Source organism: Danaus plexippus, unplaced genomic scaffold (genome assembly GCF_018135715.1).
Source record: "Danaus plexippus unplaced genomic scaffold, MEX_DaPlex mxdp_51, whole genome shotgun sequence".
Classification (NCBI taxonomy): Eukaryota; Metazoa; Arthropoda; class Insecta; order Lepidoptera; family Nymphalidae; genus Danaus; species Danaus plexippus.
Window position 1 is genome coordinate 27,704 of NW_026869871.1, and position 26,994 is coordinate 54,697.

At 34.9% G+C, this 26,994-nt stretch overlaps 2 protein-coding genes across 2 annotated transcripts; both read left to right on the forward strand.

Annotated features, from left to right (window-relative positions):
• The first annotated feature begins 6,560 nt into the window (after window positions 1-6,560).
• Window positions 6,561-7,187, forward strand: LOC133320720 (uncharacterized protein C05D11.13-like). Its single transcript, XM_061529317.1, has one exon. The coding sequence runs from the start codon at window positions 6,561-6,563 to the stop codon at window positions 7,185-7,187; it is 627 nt and encodes a 208-aa protein (XP_061385301.1).
• Window positions 7,188-8,654: 1,467 nt separating this feature from the next.
• On the forward strand, window positions 8,655-11,261 carry LOC133320721 (uncharacterized). Its single transcript, XM_061529318.1, has one exon. It carries the CDS (start codon window positions 8,655-8,657, stop codon window positions 11,259-11,261), a length of 2,607 nt encoding a protein of 868 aa, XP_061385302.1.
• The last annotated feature ends 15,733 nt before the right edge of the window (window positions 11,262-26,994 follow it).

The following is a 26,994-nucleotide window of genomic DNA, read 5'->3' on the forward strand; positions in this document are numbered from 1 at the left end:
GTACAACTTCAATGTACACTTCATATCATTAAAATTTACGCATTGTCAAACTCCTTAAACCGAAAGAAAAGAAATAATAGAATATCCTTGTTCTGTTTATGTTCCGATAGTAAATTCAGTGGGAACTCAGAGTCACCAGACAGAATAACTATTGAAACCAGCTTCTTTCTGCTTTAGTTGAAAGTAATCTGTGTATGTATATTTCAAACAATTCACTTTTTCTACGTATAACCCTTTTGATTTATTTTTATTATTTATCATTCATATACATGTTTTGTTATATATAAAGTATATTTATAGTTTTTAAAATTTTAAAAATATATATTTTTTCTTTGTTTTATTCGTTTCATAAGAAAAAAAAACTACGAAGAAACAAACTTTATTTCATAAAATGAAGTTCTAGGTATTCATAATCTTAAGGCACAATGCTACGAGAGTGGTACGAGAATACTACGAAAACAAAGAGAACATATATATAAGTATATTACATATGTATTTTTCCAGTTGTGAAGAAATATAAAATTATGACCACACTGAAACCACCACGCTTGGTACAATTGCCCTTTATGCCATGTGATATCGCTTTTAAGAAGCTTTTCATGCGATTGCTTCAACGTATAAATGAATATAATTTTGTTGAAATAAAACAACCCCTATTCCCGCCACCGATTTCTAATACCACAAGTAATTCGAAACTTATAATAGCTGCAAATTGACAAGACTGCACATCCTTTTAGTTGTCATTTGTTGGATTAAGATCTACTTAGAAAACTTTGTTAAACAATATTATAGTGAAAATATCCTTAAAATTTTTAAAGAATTATTTAGTAAGTCTTTAAAGATTTAAAACGATCATTTTATTTATAGAAAGGAGCCAATGTGAAGTCTCGTGGTAAACAGAATTTTGGAGTTTGTCATTCGGTCTTATTCACCCTTTTTTTGAGTTAATTATACGGGAATACGGGAATTCCTTTTCTTCATGATACTTGAGACAATTTTTTTTTCGCAACCCTCATTTAAATGCAATGCCTGTGAGCAGATGATTTTCAAGGAGATAATATTTTCTCATTAATTTATTATTTATTTAATATGGAAGTTGAGACGAAATTTGCCTTCTATTATGAAATAATCAAATATTCCACAGTATTATTTTAAAAAAGTAAGTAGTTTAAATTTATAAAATAAAGTTACTCACAAATTTCAAAACGGTTTTTTAACGTTTTAAACCAACTCCCCAGTCACCAAATAAAGAAGTAACTAATTATATAAGGTGGCAACCGGAGGTTCCAGGAAAACTACGAAACTTACTTATATGTATATTATAATAAAAATTACATATTAAAACTTATAACCTATACCTAAGACTACATGATTGCCCCGATGTTAGGATAGCAATCCCATTCCATAGCTTGTTTGGTATCAGGAATCTTCTGGTTCACACGGCTTGGTGTTCGTTCCGCGGAGTCAGCGGCGTTACTTGTTATATGATATCTTATCCATACAACGATGTTGCCCCGGCGATGTTCATTTATTTTATAATATGTAGCGCGTACGTAACAAACTTCACGTAGTTTGTTGTGCAAACGAAACAAGCAAGCAAACAAACAAACAAACAAACAAACAAGCCACAGTCAGTCACGTTTATCTCAGCGGATGGGAAACCAGGAAATCATAAGACACGAGTATTTCGTAGCAAAAGCACACTATAGAACTAACTACACAGTTTTATGTTCTCCTGGTAAGATGTTTCGAGTTAGGTAACAGAACGTAACAGTCACGTTGTTCATAACACTGTCAACCAGGAGAACATAAATTGAGAGGCAATGGTTCAGAAAACTTTCTTTAAATTTTTGTTTCTTTTTCTCGAAAATTTGAATTTTCTTGTTTGAATTTATTTTTTATGAAATTACTATGCAATGGAGTATTTATTAAGTTTTATGACAAATACGATGTTAGACTGATACATAGTACAAGTAGAGATAATTGTAAATATTTGTTTTTTTTTTCTTTTAATTATGACCTCAATCTTCTAGGGCAGATGGAGGCAGACATTCCATAGCAGTGAGAGTCAGCTGATTGTGACTAGCGTATCGCTGTGAATCACTACATTTTAAAAGCAATAGGATGAAAAATCGATAATGCCAGTCAGCACAAGCTCACAGAAACATAATAATGACCGAACCACAAACATAAGTTTAATGTGTAATAAATACATATGAATGAAAAGTTTCACTTTTATCTTCCCGTGAAACATCATCGGCTTGGTTTTATGTTCTCCTGGTAAGATGTTAGTGAGTTAGTTAGTGAGTTGTGGCGGTGTTATGAAATCAATCAATAAATCAAAATCAGCTTTGTGAAGGAGATCCATCGACTTTTCTTTTCTAGATTGATTAATTATTTTTATTGAGAATCATCTCTGCATTAAACAGACAGTTTGAAAATTACATTGAAATTTTTCTGGATTAATTCTTTTTGTAGAAAGTATGGTCCGATTGGTTATTTTTGTATAAAATTCCTTTCTGATCAAGGTTTACAAAATAAAAAAAAAATACCTTGAGAATATAAAAAAAATGCTCGTCGTGAATCGTCTATGAATGTGAATGCAAGATATTATTAGGTACTCACGTTTATTTTAGTAATAAGGGCACTAGTAAAGTCACTAAAGGAAAGAGTACTACTACGCTTCAAATATTTTGTAGAGATATTATGTATAATATTATATATAGTATATATGTATGTAAATGTGTACGTATTTATAATTTATATTTATAATCAGGCTTTTTTAGACAAAGCTGAAAAAATTCTCTCGGTGCTTTGGAATTCTGAGACTCTGAGATGACTCTAAATTAATTTTAAGAATTTATGATCTCTTATCCTTTTTTTCTACAAAACTTGAAATCTTTCAAGGTATAAGATAAAGGAGTGCCTCTGTGAGGTCGATCGTCTAAATAACCTACCCTAATCTACAATCATGTAATAAAGTTATGAAATACATATTATATATATGCTTCTTATGTTAGCTTATTAAAGTTTCTTTTGTTTTATATGTTTTTAAAGAAAAATCATTTTGCTAAAAAAAAAATGCACACTTAAAATTACCCAAAAATTAAACAACGGGCAAACATAAGCATGAGATTAAAGCGGAGAAAGGTCACCTTGATAGTTTTATATACCCTGACCTTATAACCTTGTATTACAGATGAACATTAATTCAGGAATCATGTTTTGTATGCAATACTGAACTGAAATGCAAATTATTTTATGAAAGCAAAATTCACTTCCATAATGCAAGATTTCAGGAACACGCAAAAGAAACTTATATATCACAAGAACAAAATTATATTCATAAGAATAACGGGAAAAAAATAATAAATAAATAAGCTCTTATTAATGTAAATTAGGCCATGACACACGAACACCCACAAACAAATAAATATCAATATATATTGATATGAAATATTTAAAACACACGTCCGTCCCAATATGTTCATATAGCACAAATTTCACTCTCAATTCATAGTGAACATCACCTTCATAGATTTATGTTTCCCTGGTACGATAGTATGAGTTGCGGTACGAGACCAGTAAAAAAAAATTTACTTTCGAAGCGGGCATTTCTTTTTCTATAAATGATAAGGCACTAAGTTCGTACAGCCACTTTCGTCTCTCTACTTCGAAATATACACTTAATCAATTTTGACTAAAATTTACTGAAAAAAAAACATATATAACGGCGTAGTTCTTATTATTCAAAAAACTAATAATTGTGGGTAGTTGAAATAATCAGGTGTTAGCCGCATAACCACCTGCGTAGCCACCTGTGTAAGTGTAGTCACAACAATGTTGGTCTACAATTAAGAATAAAGTCATTGATGACGTCAGTTATGCTGGCGTCACTCTTTTTAAAAACCACGGCCTGGACCGTACTTCGACATATACTCGTATGTATTTTCTGATTAGAAAATATGTATATGATTTCATTTTCATCTCGTCTGTCAATTGATCATGGTTGCTTGCTACAAAGGAATCACCAGAACTTCGAAAATTGGTCACGTTTGTTTCATAGTGCGGGAACCAGGACTTCATAAGTCTGAAGGAGTTGTACAATATGTTTCATGATTGCTGTGAAAAGTAAAACTTTATTGACCTGACTACAGTTACGTATAAATACATAATATGGGACTCACGTTTTTGATAACGTTGCATACTAGGAGAACAGACTTAAGTATTCTGATTTGTATACAATACTGATACGACTACCCACTGCTCTTAGTTTTCAAGATATGTATGTAAGGCAGACTTTTAAGATTGACAAAATATATTGTTACAAAATGTATGTCTAAGAAAATCTCAGAAGAAAAAAAATTGTTTTTTACATTAGTTTTCAGTAAGCCTGATACAATTGCCCTTTATGCTCTCTGATTTTAGATATCTTAGTTTGATTTAATTTTGAAAACGGGAATTCCTTTCTTCATGATAGCCGACACTAAAATATAGTTTCGCCTTAGTTCGTGCATGCATGTTTGTCACAACGTCTGCACTATTAACCCTTTGAAATGCATATTTGTATGTTTTGTAGAACCAATTCTCTGGGTTTTCGTAGCATCCCCGTAGCAAATTGTGTAATAGTATTCTGTAGCTTTATGAACACCTGGTACTTCATAATCCTACTACTATTATAAAGGCGAAAGTTTGTAAGTATGGATGTATGGATGTTTGTTACTCTTTCACGTAAAAACTACTGAATGGATTTGAATGAAACTTTACCACAATATAGCTTATACATCAGAATAACACATAGGCTACAATTTTTGAGGTTTTTAATGTGAGGTCGTAAAAAAAAACACATTTTTTGCGCTTACATTGCAAACGCTGACTGAATCCTACAAGATAGATCAAAACAATTTACTACAGTATTGTACAATTTAAAAAGGTCTATGTATGGTATATGTTTATCTCTTAGGAATAACCCACAATAACCATTTTTTATCCTTTACTTTGTACGAGAAATAATGGCTTATTTACGAAGCGATTTTAAGCAATACAGTATTAATCCTTATCCAATTAAGTATCTTAAATACATTGTGCATTTAATAAAGATCAATATGGCTTTTTACAGCATGTAAATTAAATAAATATTTTCGAAGATATCACAGATTTAAAATGCAGAGTCATAGCAATTTCGGCGATAAATACCGTTTCGGTGATAAATACCGGCAGCGGCGCCAGGCGAACGGGGCGTGGGGGGAGCGGGGTAGGTGCGGTGGGGAAGAAGTGGCTCATCGCTGAGTGCGCGACCCGAACGCGGGCAGACGCGTGAGGGCAGACGTCGTTGACGGTTGTGTCCGTTTTGCGAATTTTCAAGGCACTAGCGATTTGATAAAAACGTATGGTCGCCTACTTTAAGTAATATAGGCCTAAGGTTAGTTATTGCCAGGTTTCTTTTTGGTTAGGAGTTACACGTACAAAAAGATACTTCATTTTTACGAATTACTCATTGATGATTCAATTACTATATAGATAGGTTACTTACAGTAATTATAACAATTATATAAATAGGTTAATTATATAACGAATTACTTCATGATAATTCATTACTATACAGATAGGTTACTTACAGTTAATTATAACAAATTATAGAAATAGGTTAATTATATAACGATTACTTCATTGATAATTCAATTACTATATAGATAGGTTACTTACAGTTAATTATAACAAATTATATAAATAGGTTAATTATATAACGAATTACTTCATTGATAATTCAATTACTATAAAGATAGGTTACTTACAGTTAATTATAACAAATTATATAAATAGGTTAATTATATAACGAATTACTTCATTGATAATTCAATTACTATAAAGATAGGTTACTTACAGTTAATTATAACAAATTATATAAATATGTTAATTATATAACGAATTACTTCATTGATAATTCAATTACTATATAGATAGGTTACTTACAGTTAATTATAACAAATTATATAAATAGGTTAATTATAAAACGAATTACTTCATTGATAATTCAATTACTATATAGATAGGTTACTTACAGTTAATTATAACAAATTATATAAATAGGTTAATTATATAACGAATTACTTCATTGATAATTCAATTACTATATAGATAGGTTACTTACAGTTAATTATAACAAATTATATAAATAGGTTAATTATATAACGAATTACTTCATTGATAATTCAATTACTATATAGATAGGTTACTTACAGTTAATTATAACAAATTATATAAATAGGTTAATTATATAACGAATTACTTCATTGATAATTCAATTACTATATAGATAGGTTACTTACAGTTAATTATAACAAATTATATAAATAGGTTAATTATAACGAATTACTTCATTGATAATTGAATTACTATATAGATAGGTTAATTAAATAGGCAAGGATTGCATTAAAGTACAATCATAACAATAACTACCGTACTGTATTTTTTGGAAGTATAGAAACAACACGTACTTAAGAATTATGCCGCGAAAGCGTAAGTCTAATCTTTCCCAAAGCTCTAATAAAGCTCGAACTATGAAAGTAGCTAGACTTAACGAGACGTTTCCACAAGCCGAACTGCGAAGGCTTAAACAAGCAGAGCGTGAGGCAGCTCAAAGAGCTGCTGAGACACCAGAGCAGTCCCAAGATAGACGTCGACAGCATGCTGAGTATCTAGCATCTCAACGGGCTGCAGAGACACCCGAACAGTCTCAAGCTCGACGTCAACAGAACGCTGAATATCTGGCATCTCAACGGGCTTCTGAGACACCCGAACAGTCCCAGGATCGACGTCGACAGCATGCTGAGTATCTAGCATCTCAACGGGCTGCGGAGACACCCGAACAGTCTCAAGCTCGACGTCAACAGAACGCTGAATATCTGGCATCTCAACGGGCTTCTGAGACACCCGAACAGTCTCAAGCTCGGCGTCTTCAGCAAGCGACTTACATAGGGTCCCAAAGAGCTACTGAAACTGTTGAAGCTGCTGAAGCTCGCAGATGCGCTGTTGCTGAAAGGGCACAACAGCGACGATTAATATTTACAAGAAACGCGTGGGGAGTATTTGATAAAGCTGCATTTGAGTACGATGAAACTCTTGATTACGAAAGCCACAAGCTTATAAAAATAGAAGCGATGAATAAAGAATGCAGATTTTGCTGAGATGCGGTGCTCTTAAATGGAAAGAGGAAGCTGCAGGCATGTGTTGTTCGGGAGGAAAAGTAGTTCTTCCTTCAATAGACGAGCGTGTTGAACCTCTTAAAGAACTTTTTTCAAATGAAACAGATGAGTCTCGCCGTTTTTTAAAAAACATAAGAAAATACAATACATGCTTCCATATGACATCTTTTGGAGCTGATAACATTGTGTCGATGCCAGGATTTTGCCCGACTTTTACAATCCAAGGGCAAATATACCACACAATTGGCTCTTTGCTTCCTGCTGCTAATACGCAACCAAAATTTTTGCAAGTTTATTTCATGGGTGATGAGGAAGCACAAGTTGATAGGCGTTCTGAGTACGTACCAGGTGTGGAAAGAAACACAGTTCAAAAAATACAAAAAGTTCTACATGATCACAACGTTTTAGTGCATGAATTTAAAATGGCTAAAGATAGAGTGACTAGCGATAATTACAAGGTCGTGATACACCCAGATCGTGTACCACGTGGTGAACACGAAAGACGATTCAATGCCCCGACCACAAACGAAATAGCTGCCGTAGTAGTTAGTACTGAACAAACTGCGTCTCGGGACATTGTTATTCAGGCGCACGATGGCCGGCTTACTAGAGTTCCGGACACTCATAGATTTTATGATGCTCTCGAGTACCCGATAATTTTTTGGAAAGGACAAGAGGGGTACAGTTTTGATATTCCTCAGACAAACCCAGTTACAAAACAGCCTATACCGAACAAAAAAGTGTCGTGCAAAGACTTTTATGCATATCATATGATGGTACGTCGCAACAATTTTAATTTATTGCTTCGATGTAGGCTTCTCTTGCTTCAGTTTTTGGTGGACATGTATGTCAAAGTGGAGAGTGAGCGCTTAAGGTTTATTGCTTTAAACCAAACAAAACTGCGAGCAGAAAACTATATACATTTACAAGACGCGGTCAGGAATGATGCGGATTTAGATCCAAACAATTTGGGTCAATTGGTAATACTCCCATCGTCATTTGTAAATAGCCCGAGATATCTTCATGAGTACACGCAGGATGCGTTCACATACGTGCGTAACTACGGGAGGCCTGATCTGTTTATTACAATGACATGTAATCCCGCTTGGCCAGAAATTACTAAAGAGCTCATTCCAGGTCAAAATGCAACAGACAGACATGACTTAACAGCCAGGTTATTTAAAATAAAAGTACAAAAATTGGTTGCTCTACTTACAAAAGGTAAAATATTTGGAGATATGAAGTGTTTCATGTACTCGATCGAGTGGCAAAAAAGAGGTCTGCCTCACGTGCACTTACTGCTGTGGTTGACGGAAAAATTACGCCCCAACCAAATTGATGAAGTCATAAGTGCGGAGATACCAAATCCAGAAAGTGATCGAAAACTCTACGATACTGTAACCAAAATATGATTCACGGTCCCTGTGGTGCACTAAATCCGTCATCACCATGCATGAAAGAAGGAAAATGCACCAAAAGTATCCAAGGGCGCTTTTGAAAGATACTCAAACTAACGACAAAGGCTATCCTTTGTACAGGCGTAGAACACCAGGAGATGGCGGCCGTACGATAACTCTAAAAACCCGAGGTGGAACACAGGAAGTATTGGTTGACAATAGCTGGATTGTCCCATATTCTCCTCTTCTGTCTAAAATTTATAACTGTCACATAAATGTAGAGTTCTGCAATACGGTACAGGCGATAAAATATATTTGTAAATATATAAACAAAGGCAGCGACCAGGCTATTTTTAACATTCGACAGCAAGGGAATGTTAATATTGACCCGAGAGATGAGGTGCAAACGTATCGAGCCGGTAGATATGTTAGTAGTAACGAAGCAGCGTGGCGGATCTTGGGTCTGCCTCTGCATGAAAGACACCCAACAGTCACTCACCTTGCGGTTCATCTGCCTAATGGTCAGCGGATTTACTTCACTGAAAACAATTTTAGAGAGAGAATGGCCGCACCACCTAAGACGACACTAACTGCATTTTTCCTGCTTTGCCAAAATGACGCATTTGCAAAAACATTACTTTATGTTGACGTACCCCGCTACTATACATGGAACGTGTCGTCGAAAGAATGGAAACGTCGTTTACAAGGCACACCTGTCGACGGCTGGCCAGGTGTGAAGGCAGGAGATGCTCTTGGGCGCATTTACACAGTGCATGTTAGTAACTTCGAATGTTACTGTTTGCGAATGCTGCTGAATGTAGTACAGGGCCCCACTAGCTTTTTGGATCTAAAAACAGTTGACGGCCAAGAACTTCAAACTTTTCGACAAGCGTGTGAGAAGTTGGGGTTGTTGGAAGATGACAACCACTGGGATGCCACAATGGAAGAGGCAGTGCTGTGTCGCTCTCCTTCGCAAATAAGAGAACTATTTGCAATATTGATATGCACTTGCGGTTTATCCAATCCTCTTCAACTATGGGATAAGTATAAATCTGCATTATCGGAGGATATCTTGCAAAGATTTGAAAGGATGGATCAAGTCAACAATGATCTATGTTTCAATGAAGCACTGAGACATATAGAGGACAAAATAATAACGATTTCCGGTAAGAAATTGTCTGACTTCGGTATGCCTACACCAGAGCGTCGAGGAGAGTTGTCGACCGATTTGATCAAAGAGCTAAGCTACGATATTGCTTTATTAGACGCTCAGGTCAGCGAAACTGAACCACGCCTGCTACCCGAACAAAAAAACATTTATAACAAAATATTACAACGAGTTGAGCTTGACAAAGGCGGCCTTTTCTTTCTTGACGCCCCGGGCGGTACAGGTAAAACATTTTTGCTTAATTTGCTTCTAGCAAAAATTCGTAAGGACCGTAAAGTTGCATTAGCGGTGGCTTCCTCTGGGATCGCTGCAACATTGCTGAGCGGTGGACGAACGGCACATTCGGTTTTTAAATTACCTCTTAATCTGGCGAGCGAAGAAACCCCAACGTGCAACATCAGTAAGAGCAGTGCCCGTGGCGCCCTCTTGCAACAATGTATGCTGATCGTGTGGGACGAGTGCACTATGTCACACAAACGCGCCATTGAGGCGCTTGATCGCTGTCTACAAGATATTCACAGCAATCGAAAGTTGATGGGTGGTGTGGTAGTGTTATTGGCAGGGGATTTTAGACAGACTTTACCTATTATCGAGAGAGGCACTGCAGCAGATGAAATTAACGCATGTCTAAAAGCCTCATATCTGTGGTCTAAAGTTGAAAAGCTTTATCTTACCACTAACATGCGAGTCCAGTTATTCAGCGATGTCGAATCAGGAGCATATGCTCAAAAACTGCTAGAAATTGGTGAAGGCCACCTAAACACCGACCAAGTAGGTATGGTTCTTTTCACACAGCAATTTTGTCATGCTGTGGAGACAGAAAACGAACTTATTGAACAAGTTTTTCCGAATCTGCAACAAAATATTCTTGACGAAAATTGGTTGTGTGAAAGAACCATATTGGCACCAAAAAATCAGATTGTTGCGAAAATAAATAAAAAAATCTTGGCCGAAATAAACAGCGAAACATCAGTGTATAATTCCATTGACACAGTTATGTCATCCGATGACACTACAAGTTATCCCGTAGAGTTCCTAAACTCTTTAGAGTTGTCCGGGGTGCCATCACACAAGTTGGAATTAAAGGTAGGTGTACCCGTTTTGTTAATGCGTAACCTGGATGCGCCAAGATTATGCAACGGTACTCGATTGCGAGTTACCGAATTAGGAAGGCATATAGTGAAGGCTACAATTTTAACTGGAGAAGCCAAGGGAGACAATGTTCTTATACCGCGCATCCCAATCATACCCAACAACTTGCCATTCAATTTTAAACGCCTGCAGTTCCCATTAAAAGTCGCATTTTCAATGACGATCAACAAATCGCAGGGTCAAACCTTGAAGGTAGCAGGCCTACATTTGGGCACGCCATGTTTTTCTCACGGTCAGCTCTATGTGGCTTGCTCACGTGTTTCCAAAGCGAAGAATCTGCATGTTTATGCTGAAGGAAAAAGATCGTTAAATGTAGTTTATAGGAGCATACTGCAGTAGCTACCTATAGGCCTATGATTAGGGCTCTGCAGTGCTTAGTTACCGTATTTCTTACTTATTACTAGACTAGACGGGACGAACCTGAAGTCCACGCGAACGAAGTCGCGGGCAAAAGCTAGTACGCAATAAACGTGACTTGAAACTACGGTTCACAATTTGTTTTTAAATTTAAACTTATTTTTTAAAGGAACGTGCATTATCCAGTAAAAAGTAAATAAAAGTAAAGATAGACAGGTAGTTTTATAAAGTAAAGGCAGAAATAAAAAACCATCTCTTATTTACTCATTAAATATTTCATACTTCATGTAAGATTAAAAAATAAAAAATTAAATAATTAAAAACAAAATAAAAAAACAAAAAATTAAATCCATACTATATACTATATACTATTATACTATATACTATTTTACTATATACTAATATTTTATCATTATTATTATTGCTGTTATTATTATTATTATTATTATTATTATAAATGCGATAGTAACTCTGTCTGTCTGTCTGTTACGCTTTCACGCCTAAACCAGTGAACCGATTTTGATGAAATTTGGTATTTATGGCAAAAAATGGGGGAATGGGTAAAAAGAGGGGATGACTGTTCGTATGGAAAATCGTCATTTTTGAAGATATAACAGTGAAACTTTGTATTTAGACACTTTATTAGGAATGAAAGAACATAGGCTACTTTTTATTGCGAAAATTGGGGTAAAAACAGGTGATGAATGTTCGTATGGAAAATTGTCATTTTTAGAAATATAACAGTGAAACTATGTATTTAGACACCGCTTGTGTCGCTCTTAGTCTATCCCCTCACCCCAGATCCGTCCGGTATGGTAGTACCTGCCGGTAAAGCCCTGTGGATCACTGGAGCACTCAAGCCCCCCACCACCACAAGTTGACAGCCCCCGGGGGATCGTCGAATTAACCTACCCTAATCTACAATCATGTAATAAAGTGATGAAATACACATGTATTTCATCACTTAATATTTTCCAACCCGACCCCAAAAAAAAAAAAAGATATAAATTTAATAAAACTCATCTGTCCCATATCGGTTTTTTTTCAATCTATAGTGTAAAATCACCCGCAAAGATCTATGTTCTCCTGGTAAGGTGATATGAGTAGCGTTGGAGCTACGAGAAATAAAAAAATCTTTTTAACTTGCAAAGCTGGGAAATAACGATATTATTTTTAGACAAATGCCTTTAGTTTGTGAAGTCTATTTCGAGTCTCCACTTTCTTAACTACTAGATTTGGGAATAACTCCTTTTTGCTGATTCGCCTGAAACTAACCGAAAAAATCTATCGCTTTGATGAACATTAATTAATAAATAAATTATTATTATTTTTCTGATTTCTTTATTTAGAATAACAATAAAATACATTTTTTTAATTCTGTTTTTCTGCCTCTTATACATTAAATTAATCATTATTGTTTTGGATTAATTTTCTCGTTCTTTTTAAAACAAAACAAAACATAGTTCAAGTCAGGTTTATTTCATAATATAATGTACCAGGTATTCATAAAGCTCCAGAGTACTGTGCTACGATTTGATACGAGATTTTTATGTAAAATAAAAAAAAAGTATATTGATCTCACTACAGATTAATGTATCATAGTATGGGAGTCACGTTCTTGATAGCGTTGCATACTAGAAGATCAAATTTAAGTATTCTGGTTTAATTATTAGGACGGCCCACTGTGGCTAATGTTCAATATAAATAAAGGAGGCTTTTAAGGTATACATAATATGTAGTTTCAAAATGTATTCCTAAGAAGTTTAAAAAACTTTTTTTTTACATTTTCTTTCAATAATCGGAACAAGAAAAATGATTTAACTTATAGTCTTCTACACGGAATTATAATTGTAAGATATTGAAAATCTTCATAAAAGAAAATGATGTGTTAAAGGTAAACATTTTTCTTCTTTTAATTTAAGGTTTTAGGAATTTGAATAGCGTACAAATAGTTTTAAAGAAACAAACTATAATTTAATGACATTAGCATTTGAAAGTGCTGAGAAATCCTAATGAACAAGAGGAAACAAACAAGTAAATAAAAGTTAAATACAATGGAAGTAAGTAAGGAAGGAGTAATATATACATATAATATATAAAAAAAATATATATAAATAATTCCATGTAAAGTTTCCTACAGAAACCTGGCTTATGGTCATGATTTCAAAATACTCATCTCAACAAGTCATCTCTAACAGTCCAGTCACAACTAACTAATTCTCAGTTAAGAATATTTGACTGTATAGAAAAACAGGTATTTATAAAAATCAAGTATTGTTTCTCACACTTTCGTAGCAAACAAATAAATAATATATGTCGCGCCGACAGCCTTCTCGAATCGAAAATATTCCTTTTCGTGTATTCGTTCATTATAATTGTTTTCAAATTACCCACTTCACCGATGTTAATAATTTTATTAATACATCAGGTGATTAGTTTTTTCCAAGTACCCACAATTGTAATACAGAATTTATCATATAAAAGTCCAAGCATAATCGTACTGAATTCATTCTACGTTGGTCGCTCTTAGGAGCCACAGTGGTAGAATCTCTGTTATACAATTCTTGACATTCATTGTAAGAATTTGTTAGCAATAAACAAGTATCATTTTGAGTAAAGACTATCTATGCTTCGAAATGGAAGCCTGTCCATCGTCATCGGTACTTAACGCCCAGACTCGAAAGCCTTTTAAAGGACTAGGGTCTTGGCCAAGGTTCCACGAGGATCCCCTCGCTCTCACATCAGAAGCAGGGACGTCTTACGCCACACTTTCAACCGCCGGATCGTCTACATGAAATCGCCTGGTTCAACTTACAACTCCGCACGTTTTTGAAGACTCAAGAACCGTTGCACCACAATTTTTGAGATGAAGACGTTGGGGCATCTTGTTTCCTATTGAGGAACCAGAATCTTTGAACGAGTAGGAAGTTCGAATGAAAGTAACTTCCTTTCTTCAAGAAGTTCGAAAACATATGGCGAAGAGTTACCAACGACAAATTAAGTCAAAAAATGCCGTTTTTGGAAGCTGCTATTGAAAATACAGGTGACAAAAATTAAGCATAGAATTATGAACGTAAGTACTCATTCCTTACCTAAACTGATTTTTGTAGCTGCCACTGCAAGATTAAAAAGTCGAGTTAACGATGGTTATCACAAGGAACCACCCATTTCACTTCAAACTATTATTAGATCTTATCATTTTATCATCGGATCGGGCTTATTTTGCTATAGATGCAAACAACGTCACCCTTAGGATGCTACTGCAACAGTAATGTCAATCACTAAAGATATTTCCTAGCAATAAGTGAACATAGCAGTCCTACATTCACCACTATGGTAAAATAAGTTCAAAATTTATCTCTTATTGCCCTTTTTGATAGTGGTACTGGTTGTGCCGTTATTAGAGCACCTTTAAAAAAAAAAAATCCTTGGTCGTCATTTACTAACGAACTAGATGGAGTCGGTTCGGTTCTGGTCATATTCCTTTCGGATAATACTTTAATCAGTTTATTTGTCTTGTCAGCTCATGAGCTTTCCGTTGAGATGTTCTTGGGAACAAATTTTTAGAGAAAAACGGCCTCACCGTTATTGTTACATATGGGGCTGGTATTGGTTTCGTTCTTAAACATGATCCATTTAAAAACTTCAACGTAGTCATTCATAAATGTTGATTCAGACTTATAGACGTAATAAATAATACTTAATAGTTAATACCTTAGACGAAAATAAATCATCTGCTTGCTCTTTTTGGACATATGTTCGTCGATGGCTTCGGTAGTTTTTCGAATAATATTGAGTGCTCTTTCTTCAAAAAAGTATGTTGAATATCTCTGTAACTTAATTTCAAAGGGAAAAGTGCGTCCCGGCCGACAAAAAGTAAAAAATTCTATAAAATCTCCCTATTTCCAGAACCATTAACCAAGAAATACAATTCAACGGTCTTGCAGGGAGTTTTAGAGAGTTTATTCCCAATTTCTGTATACATCATAACGCCTTAACCAAGAAAAGTAAAATTGGAATTCGATTCACGAACAAGAGATGACTCGTAATATGATAATATAATTCCTAACAGCTGAGCCTGTTCTCCCCATATTTCAAGAAAACGCTTCTATAGAAACATATGTCGAGGCAAGGCCTCTTGGTTATAGGGCAGTACTCATTCAAGTCCTAAAACAAAAGACAGCATGCTGTCGATTATAGGAGAATACGAACTACTGATGCTGAAAACGGATACCATTTGTAGGAGCTTTAAACTCGCGTAGTGGTCCGCGCCATTAAATATGTTCACTATTTCTTTTATAGTAGATAATTCAAGTCATTCAAATCATTAACAAGACTTTGACTCCTTGAAAGCATCTAAGTACAAACGAGTTCTTTCACGTATTCACCGTTGGTGAGGTTTCCTTCAAAATTTTGATTTTGGTGTTGAATATAAGAAATGTAATGGACTACCGTATGCTGACTTCAGTCCGAATCTTGTCCATTTTAAAGAATCACTGGTGAATATTATGACCCTCGGGTCATAATATGAATGAAAATGTTTAAGTTTATCAGTATCAAGACAACTCAGATAGCATCCCATACCAAATCACTCTTCGGTATTTGAAGTTATCAGCGTGTACGTTGCTAGTAAACTTGGTACACTTAAAGACAGAGACGCATTATCGTGACTATTACTGTCTTTTCCAAATACGTGTTATTATATCGTGCATAGACAAAAGCCATTTTGACAGCTTTAGAACAAGTGACGCTTTTGGTTGGTAAATTATTTGGTACACCAAAAGAAATATAATCGTTGACGGGGGTAGTTGTTAGGAGAGCTTAAAACTTTCTGTGATAGTTTTGGGATTAGCTATTTACTCCGTATAGCCAGGTATTAGCCGAGCAAATGGATCAGGAACGTGCGTCAAGTCCATCTTGAAAAATTATTTAGTGATGATCAAGAAATAGGTAACTTTTGAGTAGCATACTGCATTGGATTTGTCTAACATTAAAATTGTACAAGTCATAAAACATTAGCATTTCTCAATTAACTTTACTGACACGACGTCATCACAGCTCCATTATCACCACTACTCCATTAGAATATCTAATTTAATTAACATAGATGGGAATATAACATTGGACCTAGGTCTTTGCGTACCCTACGAGATTTATAAAATATTTGATAATGACCGTTATTTTGCTAAGCATGTTACAGGAAGAGGAAAACCACAAAAATTGCTAAAAGTACCTAACCTACACGAACGGATGGCAGTGTCGCGTGTCGAGTGTGATGACAACAAGCTTACGAATACCAACTGAAACAACATCTCCCAATTTTTCCAAAACTCTACAAGTTCTCTGACACGTACAGGGCCTCTGTCACGAGTAGTATATGCGCATCTGTATCTACAAACTTCTACAAACCGATGGCATGACACGTGTAGTGCATGCGCATCATATCTACAAACTTCTACAAACCGATGGCATGACACGTGCAGTGTATGCGCATCACATCTACAAACTTCTACAAACCGATGGCATGGCACGTGCAGTGTATGCGCATCACATCTACAAACTTCTACAAACCGATGGCATGACACGTGTAGTGTATGCGCATCACATCTACAAACTTCTACAAACCGATGGCATGGCACGTGTAGAGTATGCATATCACATCTACAAAATTCTACAAACCGATGGTAAGATACGTGGAGTGTATGCACATGTAGACGTCTCCAAAATTCTAGTCGCATCCTTACAACGAAAATTTAAGTAATTTCTAGAAATATTCAGATTTGGTTTCAAAGTCGCAATATCAGACGTTGGCGCTGAGCACGCACCAACCGTCAGTATGGCCGTGTCGCGCCGACAGCCTTCTCGAATCGAAAATATTCCTTTTCGTGTATTCGTTCATTATAATTGTTTTCAAATTACCCACTTCACCGATGTTAATAATTTTATTAATACATCAGGTGATTAGTTTTTTCCAAGTACCCACAATTGTAATACAGAATTTACCATATAAAAGTCCAAGATTAATCGTACTGAATTCATTCTACGTTGGTCGCTCTTAGGAGCCACAGTGGTAGAATCTCTGTTATACAATTCTTGACATTCATTGTAAGAATTTGTTAGCAATAAACAAGTATCATTTTGAGTAAAGACTATCTTTGCTTCGAAATGGAAGCCTGTCCATCGTCATCGGTACTTAACGCCCAGACTCGAAAGCCTTTTAAAGGACTAGGGTCTTGGCCAAGGTTCCACGAGGATCCCCTCGCTCTCACATATACATTTATGAAAAATTTGATAATGTAAAATAATTTAAAATGTCCTTCCGACGTAAACTGACTAAAAATAGACGTGTGGCACTCGGAGACTGCCGCGGAAAAGCTATTGCATAGCATTTTATCAACTTATGCAATTATAATTATATTTTTATTTTATATATGCAGTATTTTTTTTTCTTTGTTCTTTTTTTCTTTGGAGATGCCGTAACTTGTGCTATCTATTTCAATAAAATCGTAATAAAATAATATAATGATACGTGTCAGTGACGAGTGCTCATTGCTCGGATGTGTATTCTTTAGTGTGATGCCACTACTGTATTTATATCACAAGCTTCTCGTCAGCAAGTCTAATAACACGTGATGTCACGTAATTATTTTTTTATAATTTTAACACCATATATATATGTACATATACATACACGATAAGGTCTAACTAGTTGCGGGCTTGAACTTACTCGTGGACGAAGACAAAAAGCACCTAGCGTTGTGTGTGAAAGAGATAGAATCAGTCGTGAGCAGTTAGCAGCTAGTTAGCCCTCATAGTGTAGTCGCACGCACACATACACCGTGCCGAAGATTGCCAAACTGAAACGACGTTCGATGTTAGGAGTTAGAAATTTTCGCTACGGAATTTCTGAATTCGGTCTCCGCGCTCAAGGCCCGCGATAGAAGCTATGCAATAAAAGGTTTAAAAGGTCTTGTACACTCGAATTTAAAAAAAGACTAGGAATTATTAAGAGTTAAGTACAATCCATGAAGAGATTGTTACAAAATTGCTAGGAAGAGTATATTTCCCCTTTTTTGATAAAAAAATATATTTCATTGTAACATAAAAATATAATGAAATCTTAAAAAACAATCAATTCGTTAGATAAATAAATTTTTGAAATAGGCATTCTACATAAATATTGGGTTACAAACCATATATACATACATACATTCTCATATAGTACTTTTAACTGTCAGTCCTTACATTGGTCTTACCATTATAATTTGATTTATTTCATTTGATATATACCCACACATAGACATAGGCATGAACAGAAATATATAATAAGTTGCAATAAATATGTATCATTAACAAGACATTGTCAGACCCCTTATAAAAAATTAAATTAAAAAAATAAAATGTAATATTCTTTTGTTTTTTTATGTTCCGATAATAAATTTAAAGCGAATTCCGAGTCTCCAGGCAGAATAAATATTTAAAAAATATTACGAAACTGTAGAGATCTCGTGTATTGTATAATATGAAGTAGTATGAATTCAAGCAATATGCAACGATCTGCTACAAGAATGCTACGGAAACAAAGAGAACATTGGATAATGACCTTATGTTATACTGACAACGGTCAGTGAATGCAAAAATTTAACAAAACTAAGAACTTTGTCTAGTTGTAATGCTTGAGCTACTTTTTTCTTGCTTACCAGAAATATAGGCGTCAAGTTTAATGCGAAATGTACTTATAGGTCGAAAATGTCCCGAAATAATTTGAGAAAAGTGTAATACGGCCATGCCGCTTTTTTATTTTTGCTCGACTTGGCGGTTCACTATCGTACAAACAGGTAAATTTTACAATTCATTTTTCAGACAATATCGAATTTTATCTATAGTAACAAAATAGTTTTAAATCCAATTACCACTTCAATAAGTCAATATATATTGTTAGTTATAATTATTTAAAATAATTTAAATTGTGATATTCTTGATGATTCTAAGCTTAACGATATTTATATTCTCATCTAAAAATGTTACCTTTGAATATTATAAATAGTAAGTACTAGACTGGGGGATTTCTGGTACGAGTTGTGGAGCAATAAAAATCTAAGTGGAAGTACTGCCTTATTTATTTCTAACAATATGTACAAAATTTCTATTTAATTAATGTCGGCTAGGTATGCGTGTTCATGCCTCCTGGGTCTGGAAGTGGCACTAAATAAGACGACAGCCATCTCCTTCCATGCCCCTCGCCGCAGAGCCCATCTGGAGCTCAAAGTGATGGTAGAGGGCGTACAAATTCCAGTCGAGGTGCATGCGAAGTACCTCGGCCTTACTTTGGACTCCCGGTGGAGCTTCAAGGAGCATTTTAAGCTCCTCGCTCCACGGCTGTGCGCTGCCGCATCCGGCCTCGGACGGCTCCTCCCCAACGTGGGAGGGCCTGGTGCAAAGTGCCGTCGGTTGTTTCACGGGGTGATACGGTCGATGGCACTATACGGAGCACCGGTGTGGGCTGAGTGCGTCACACCCTGCACGCAGGCCCTTTTGCGCAGGCCGCAAAGGATAATCGCAACCAGAGCCGTGCGGGCATATCGCACGGTTAGCCACAGGGCGGCCTGCGTACTAGCGGCCACGCCTCCTTTTGACATCGATGCACTTGTGCTTGCGGAGGTGTATCGGCACAGAGTCGAGGCGAGGCAGCGGGGTGAAGAGCCTGCTCTAGTAGACATAGAGCAGGCCCGAACCGAAGCGCGGATTGAGGCTCTACACCGTTGGAAGGAGGCACTTGCCAACCCTATCGCAGGTCACCGGACGATTGCCGCGTTTCGCCCGGTGTTAGAGGAGTGGGTGGGGCAAAATCGGGGCAACCTCACCTTCCGCCTGGTGCAGATTCTAACCGGACATGGTTGTTTCGGCCACTACCTGCACCGGGTCGCCAGAAGGGAAGAAACGCCACAGTGTCACCACTGCGGCGATCCCGACGACACTGCCGACCACACTATGGTAGTGTGTCCGGCGTGGCAAAATGAGCGCCGTGCACTCACTTCGGCGCTCGGCGGGAGGATGCTCTCGCTTCCAAGTTTGGTCGAGGCCATGATTGGTAGCGATGAGGCTTGGGAGGCTGCCGCTTGCTTCGCCGAAGCAGTAATGTCGGCGAAGGAAGCCGCGGAGAGGGAGCGGGAGGTAAATGCTCTAGCCGCTTCCATCCGGCGTAGACGTACGGGTCGGAGGAGACGGGTGAACCCGTAAACGCCTTTCTTCGACGACCTAGAGGTTCGACCAGCCTGCGTCAAATGGCACTGACGCAGGCATTGCACCTGGTCACCACGTTTGGGGATTATCTCGGCTTTCCCGGGTAGTCCCCCATCGGCGCGGTAGTCCGGCGCAGTAGCCGGGCGGCCCGGGGGTGAATTGGTGAATTGCTACAGCAGGTCCCAAATCACCCTAAATACGGGCAGGAAGGGAAGCCGGGGAGTTTTAGTGGGTATTCCCAGTGCCAACACCATCAGGCGCTGGGCGAACCCCACACAAAACTCACTGTCGAGCCAGGGCAGTGAGCAGTCTGTAAGAGGATTTCTCCCCGAAAAAAAAAAAAAAAAAAAAAAGGGTATGCGTGTTCATATTGTATCATATCTTAGGTCTATCCAACGACGATCCCTATGTACACTACGGGGTTCTGTAACCTCTCGCACAAATCGGTAGATTTAAAATTCTCTCTTTAGATAAACGAAATGTATGTAATGAAACTAGTATTTTTCGGATAAACTGCGCGTGATTTATTTTTGTAAAAAACTACATACTCCCGACGTTTCGGTTACTTTTCAGCAACCGTGGTCACATCTGACATCTCGTCTGCCCGTGATCACGGTTGCTGAAAAGTAACCGAAACGTCGGGAGTATGTAGTTTTTTACAAAAATAAATCACCAAAGTTTATCCGAAAAATACTAGTTTCACTTAAATGAATTAAACTCGCGAAAATCTTAGATCTCATTATGTATGTAATGTATGACTAATTATACATACCCACATGATCACACAGTTTTTAGTCATTGACACAGCCACATAGTCGGATAGTATTATTAATGAAGCACACAGTTACATTTTCCATAACCATGACATTAGAAAATCATAAAGTCTTGGTCGTTGACACACTCTTACGCATCGGTGATATCTGTTGTTATTTTAATAAAACATAAGTGGATTTAATATGGTTACTATGACAACCGGCACAAAACCTAATTTTATGACGGTGACGTGTTAATAGAATGAAGATCCAAATCTACCGTACAATCGGATATGATATTAATCGGTAATTTAATGGACCGAATGATTCGTTGTGAATTCGCAATGCGAATGTAAGACACTCCGTCTCTGCTTAATACGAGTACATCGGTGCCTATAACTACCGGAGTATTCAAAAACGTACTCGGTACTTATATTATTTGGTATTTCCGCGCCACCAAAACCACGCAACAGTGGAATGCACGCATGTAGTTTGCATGAAAAATGCTTAGCTAAATCAGAGCTAATTAACGAGATGTGTGAACCGGTATCCATTAATACATCTGTCGGGATGCCACCTAGTACCGCCGTAATTACGTCACGATTATTAATGACAGTTACGACTTCTCGACAAAAATTTACGTTACCCGAGTTCGATCGTCCTTAAGCAAAACATTCGGTTCACTATGACCGACTTTCTTACAGAAGTTACAAGCTACGGATTTAAATTGAAACGAATTAGTCCTTGAGGATTGAGGCAGAGGCAAGTTTCGTGGCTTAGTTTTATTAATGTCAGGTTTAGGCCGTTTATTACTGCATGATGCACTCATGTGTCCCCATTTATTATACTCACAGCATTTAATATTTATTTATTTATATATTTATATAACAAGAGAAGAAATAGTAACATAATTAATTATAAAAGACATGTGATGCACAAAGGATAACTTATCTCTTAAAAGAGACCTCTACGAGAAACTCTTTTCATAAAGGAATCTACATAAAGAAGCGTGGTGTACATAGGTACAATAAAAAGAGTGAAGGGAAAAAAAATATAGAGATTTATATATAGATAAGCAAACAAAAAAAAATTATAATAATAGAAAATTTTGATATTATACCTACATAGATATATACATAAATATTCACATAAATATATACAAATAGTATGAATAAATAAACATTACATATCAGAAGGTAAAAGTGACAGAAGATGTCACTTAAGTTAATGTTTAAATGCAGGTGCACTTGGTCTCTCTTTGTAAACAGAAGGTGGGAGTGAGTTCCAAAGCTGTGCACCTTGGACAGAGAACGATTTATGGAAAAATTTTGTATTAAAGGAGGGGATATCGAGAGGCTACACTATGCTATATTTTGCATATCATGTTATATATGCCTGAATATAATGATGAATTTTAAGAATACTCCTTGCCATATAGACAACTAATAATTAATTATAACTGGCTATTGGATAATAATAGTATGTAATTTTACCAGACAAACGTTTCATTATATACTTTTGTTGTTTGACGAATACCTTAACGAATACCATATCCCTAAACATAACGATAATTTTTAAGAATGTGCCCTCATATCTTAGAATTTACAAATTAAAAATGCCTATGTAACATATCCCTGAATGTTAAGTTACAATATATTTATTGCCTATTAATGTTTTTTAAGTCTGTGGATTTTTTCGATATTTAGAATATTTTCTACATAATTTGATAATTTTTTTAGAAAATATTCTTAAAAAAATATCAAATTGTGTATTAGTTATCGTTTTATAATTAATTACAAAAACATTTTCGCTACGTCGAAAACTTCCTATATTAAATGAATCTTGATGGAAATAACATTGTGTTTTACCTAGTGTATTATATACTCCATTGAAGAGCATTTTATTTAACATATCTTTGGTTTAATTATGTTTTAATTTATATCATGTAGCGAGACATTTGAAAAATTTTCTAAATTTTAATATGGAAATTATAAATTATATTTAATATGGAAATTTATGTAAATAAAATGAAATTAGTAAATTGTTGTTTGTGTTACGAAAAGGTATAATAATGTTGTTAATCTACTTCACATATTATATCATATTATTATCGTATGCTTTTGAAAAACTTCTATTAAAAAAAAAAAAAATAACAATACATTGACGATAAAAAATGTATATTATGGATATGGACATGGAGCTTATGAGCTTGTTGCATGTTAAGGTCCGTCAATAATTTTCACACAACTGGAAGCGTATCCCTAAGATGAACTAGAGATTTTCGAATCCCTAGTTTATCACTAGAAAGGAAACGGGACATAGCAGAGTTATATTTAAATGAGAATATGACTGAAATCATACCGATATACGTTAACCCGAAAGAAATCATGAAAAGATATACATAGATTTATGGACGACAGATGTGTCAGTCGAGATAGAACCTCTGAAGTAATTCTTATTAGTTATGAATGATTTTTTGTTAAATCGCATTTAAGTTAGTTGTAATTTGATAATAATTAATAATTACCTACAATTTTTTATGACAAATATAATTCATATCAATACACACGATGTAACTCACAAGCACTACATATTTTAGTAATCAAGATTGCTTAATGCGCTCGGGAATTGCGAGTTGGCTGAGTTGCGAGACTTGGTTTGCTGATAAAAAAATTTGGTTTTTCATGGCATTGCGTTTTCATGCGAATGCCAAGTCAATCTATTTATTTCAACATAAAATATTTTTAATTTTAATGTGGTCACTATGAGATATGGTTAGATAGTTAATAACGTTATAACTTAAGACAGAAGGCCCCTTAAGGGGGACCGAAAAGATCAACCGACTTGGTATTACGTACATGATCCAAAATTTTACAATGAAAGAACAGTGTTGCGGGACTTGTTTTTTTTTTAACTTTTGTTATCGATGGCATCTCATTTATTTTTATGGAAAACCTCCTTTTTCTCTTTTTTTCCAGTATGATCTACTTCTCTAACACTCGTGCTATCAACGAATTTTCTGAGAGCCCAGTCTCTGACTTATGATACGAGCTACATGTGTATATTTACAGATTACCTTGAAAAGTGGACAGAAAATTCAAAATATTTTAGTTTTTCCCTGAGTTATTCACTAAACACAAATTGTTTTCAAAATTTTGAAGCTTCTTTATAAATTAGAAGCGCCTTACAGTTTTGATGATGGGTCAGTCAGTGAATGAAAAAATTTAACAAAACTTAGAACTTTGTCTAGTTGTAATGCTTGAGCTACTTTTTTCTTGCTTACCAGAAATATAGGCGTCAAGTTTAATGCGAAATGTACTTATAGGTCGAAAATGGCCCGAAATAATTTGAGAAAAGTGTAATACGGCCATGCCGCTTTTTTATTTTTGCTTCACTTGGCGGTTCACTATCGTACCAACAGGTTAATTTTACATTTCATTTTTCAGACAATATCGACTTTTATCTATAGTAACAAAATAGTTTTAAATCCAATTACCACTTCAATAAGCAAATATATACATATGTACAAAATTTCTAATTAATTAATGTCGGTTAGGTATGAGTGTTCATATTGTATCATATCGGTTTCGGTTTAAAGACATTTATTTCTCATAAAGAACACAAAAGTTCGCTTATAATAAGAAATCACAATAATTTTGCTTGAGGGTACATTTAAAAGTCTGTAGTTATATTAGACAAAAATGTTTAGGTAGGGGTTATATTAACTTATAAATTATTTTGCACATATTCCATTACACGTTTTTTGAATATAGGAAAACTCTTGCTATTAATGATTAAGTCTGATAATTTATTATAAATTTGAACTCCTTCAAATAAAATGTTTTTCTTTCCATAGTTGGTTTTGGTTTTTGGAAGTTCTAGTTTATTACGTTTTCTAGTGTGGTATGTATGTGTTTTTTTATGAAAGTGTAATTGTAAATGTGTTTTATTTGTTATTATTTTTCTAATCAACATGCAGGTTTTTAAAGTGTATAATTGATTTATATTAAGAAATTTTTTTTTTTTTTTTATATAATTCATCATATTTATAAAGAACTTTAATAATTTTATTTTGTAAAGTTTGTAATGACTTTATGTTAGACTTCGCAGCAGTTCCCCATATTTCAATAAGATATTCGATATGAGGTTTTACTAAAGAATTATAAATAATAGGACGAATTGTATTAGGTATACATAAGGAAATTCTACGTAGTGCTCCTATCAAAGGGGATATTTTATTTTTAAGATGATCAATATGATATTGCCAGGTTAACTTGCTATCCATTATAAGACCTAAATATTTTTCATGATCAGTTTTATTTATTGGCTCGTTAAAAATTGTTAGTTGGTCATGATTTGGTATATTTTTATTTTTAGGCGCGAAGATCATATATGATGTCTTTTTGGTATTAATAGTTAATAAATATCTACGACGATCCCTATGTACACTACGGGGTTCTGAAACCTTCGCACAAATCGGTAGATTTAAAATTCTCTCTTTATATAAAAGAAATGTATGTAATGTATGATTAACTACATACCCACATGATCACACAGTTTGTATGTCACATAGGCATTTTTAATTTATAAATTCTAAGATATGAGGGCACATTCTTAAAAATTTTCGTTATGTTTAGGGATATGGTATTCGTCAAACAACAAAAGTATATAACGAAACGTTTGTCTGGTAAAATTACATACTATTATTATCCAATAGCCAGTTATAATTAATTATTAGATGTCTATATGGCAAGGAGTATTCTTAAATTTCATCATTATATTCTGGCATATATAACATGATATGCAAAATATAGCATAGTGGAGCCTCTCGATATCCCCTCCTTTAATACAAAATTTTTCCATAAATCGTTCTCTGTCCAAGGTGCACAGCTTTGGAACTCAATCCCACTTTCTGTTTACAAAGAGAGACCAAGTACACCTGTTTTTAAACATTAACTTAAGTGACATCTTCTGTCACTTTTACCTTCTGATATGTAATGTTTATTTATTCATACTATTTGTATATATTTATATATACTATTTGTATATATGTATATTTATGTATATATCTATGTATGTATAATATCAACATTTTCTATTATTATATTTTTTTTTTGTTTGCTTATTTATATATAAATCTGTATATTTTTTTTCCCTTCACTCTTTTTATTGTACCTATGTACACCACGCTTCTTTATGTAGTTTCCTTTATGAAAAGGGTTTCTCGTAGAGGTCTCTTTTAAGAGATTAGTTATCCTTTGTGCATCACATGTCTTTTATAATTAATTATGTAACTATTTCTTCTCTTGGTATATAAATATATAAATAAATAAATATTAAATGCTGTGAGTATAATAAATGGGGACACATGAGTGCATCATGCAGTAATAAACGGCCTAAACCTGACATTAATAAAACTAAGCCACGAAACTTGCCTCTGCCTCAATCCTCAAGGACTAATTCGTTTCATTTTAAATCCGTAGCTTGTAACTTCTGTAAGAAAGTCGGTCATAGTGAACGTAATAATGATAAAGAAACTAAAAGAAAAATATCAATTACATTAGATAGCTGAAACATTTTCTTTCTTAGTCAAATATCATCATCATTAGATTCACTATACAGAATAATGACATTTGTATTTAATTATTTGTATTAAATATTTTGTATTTTTATTAAATATTTTATATTTAAATTCTATATTAATTTAAGATATACATATA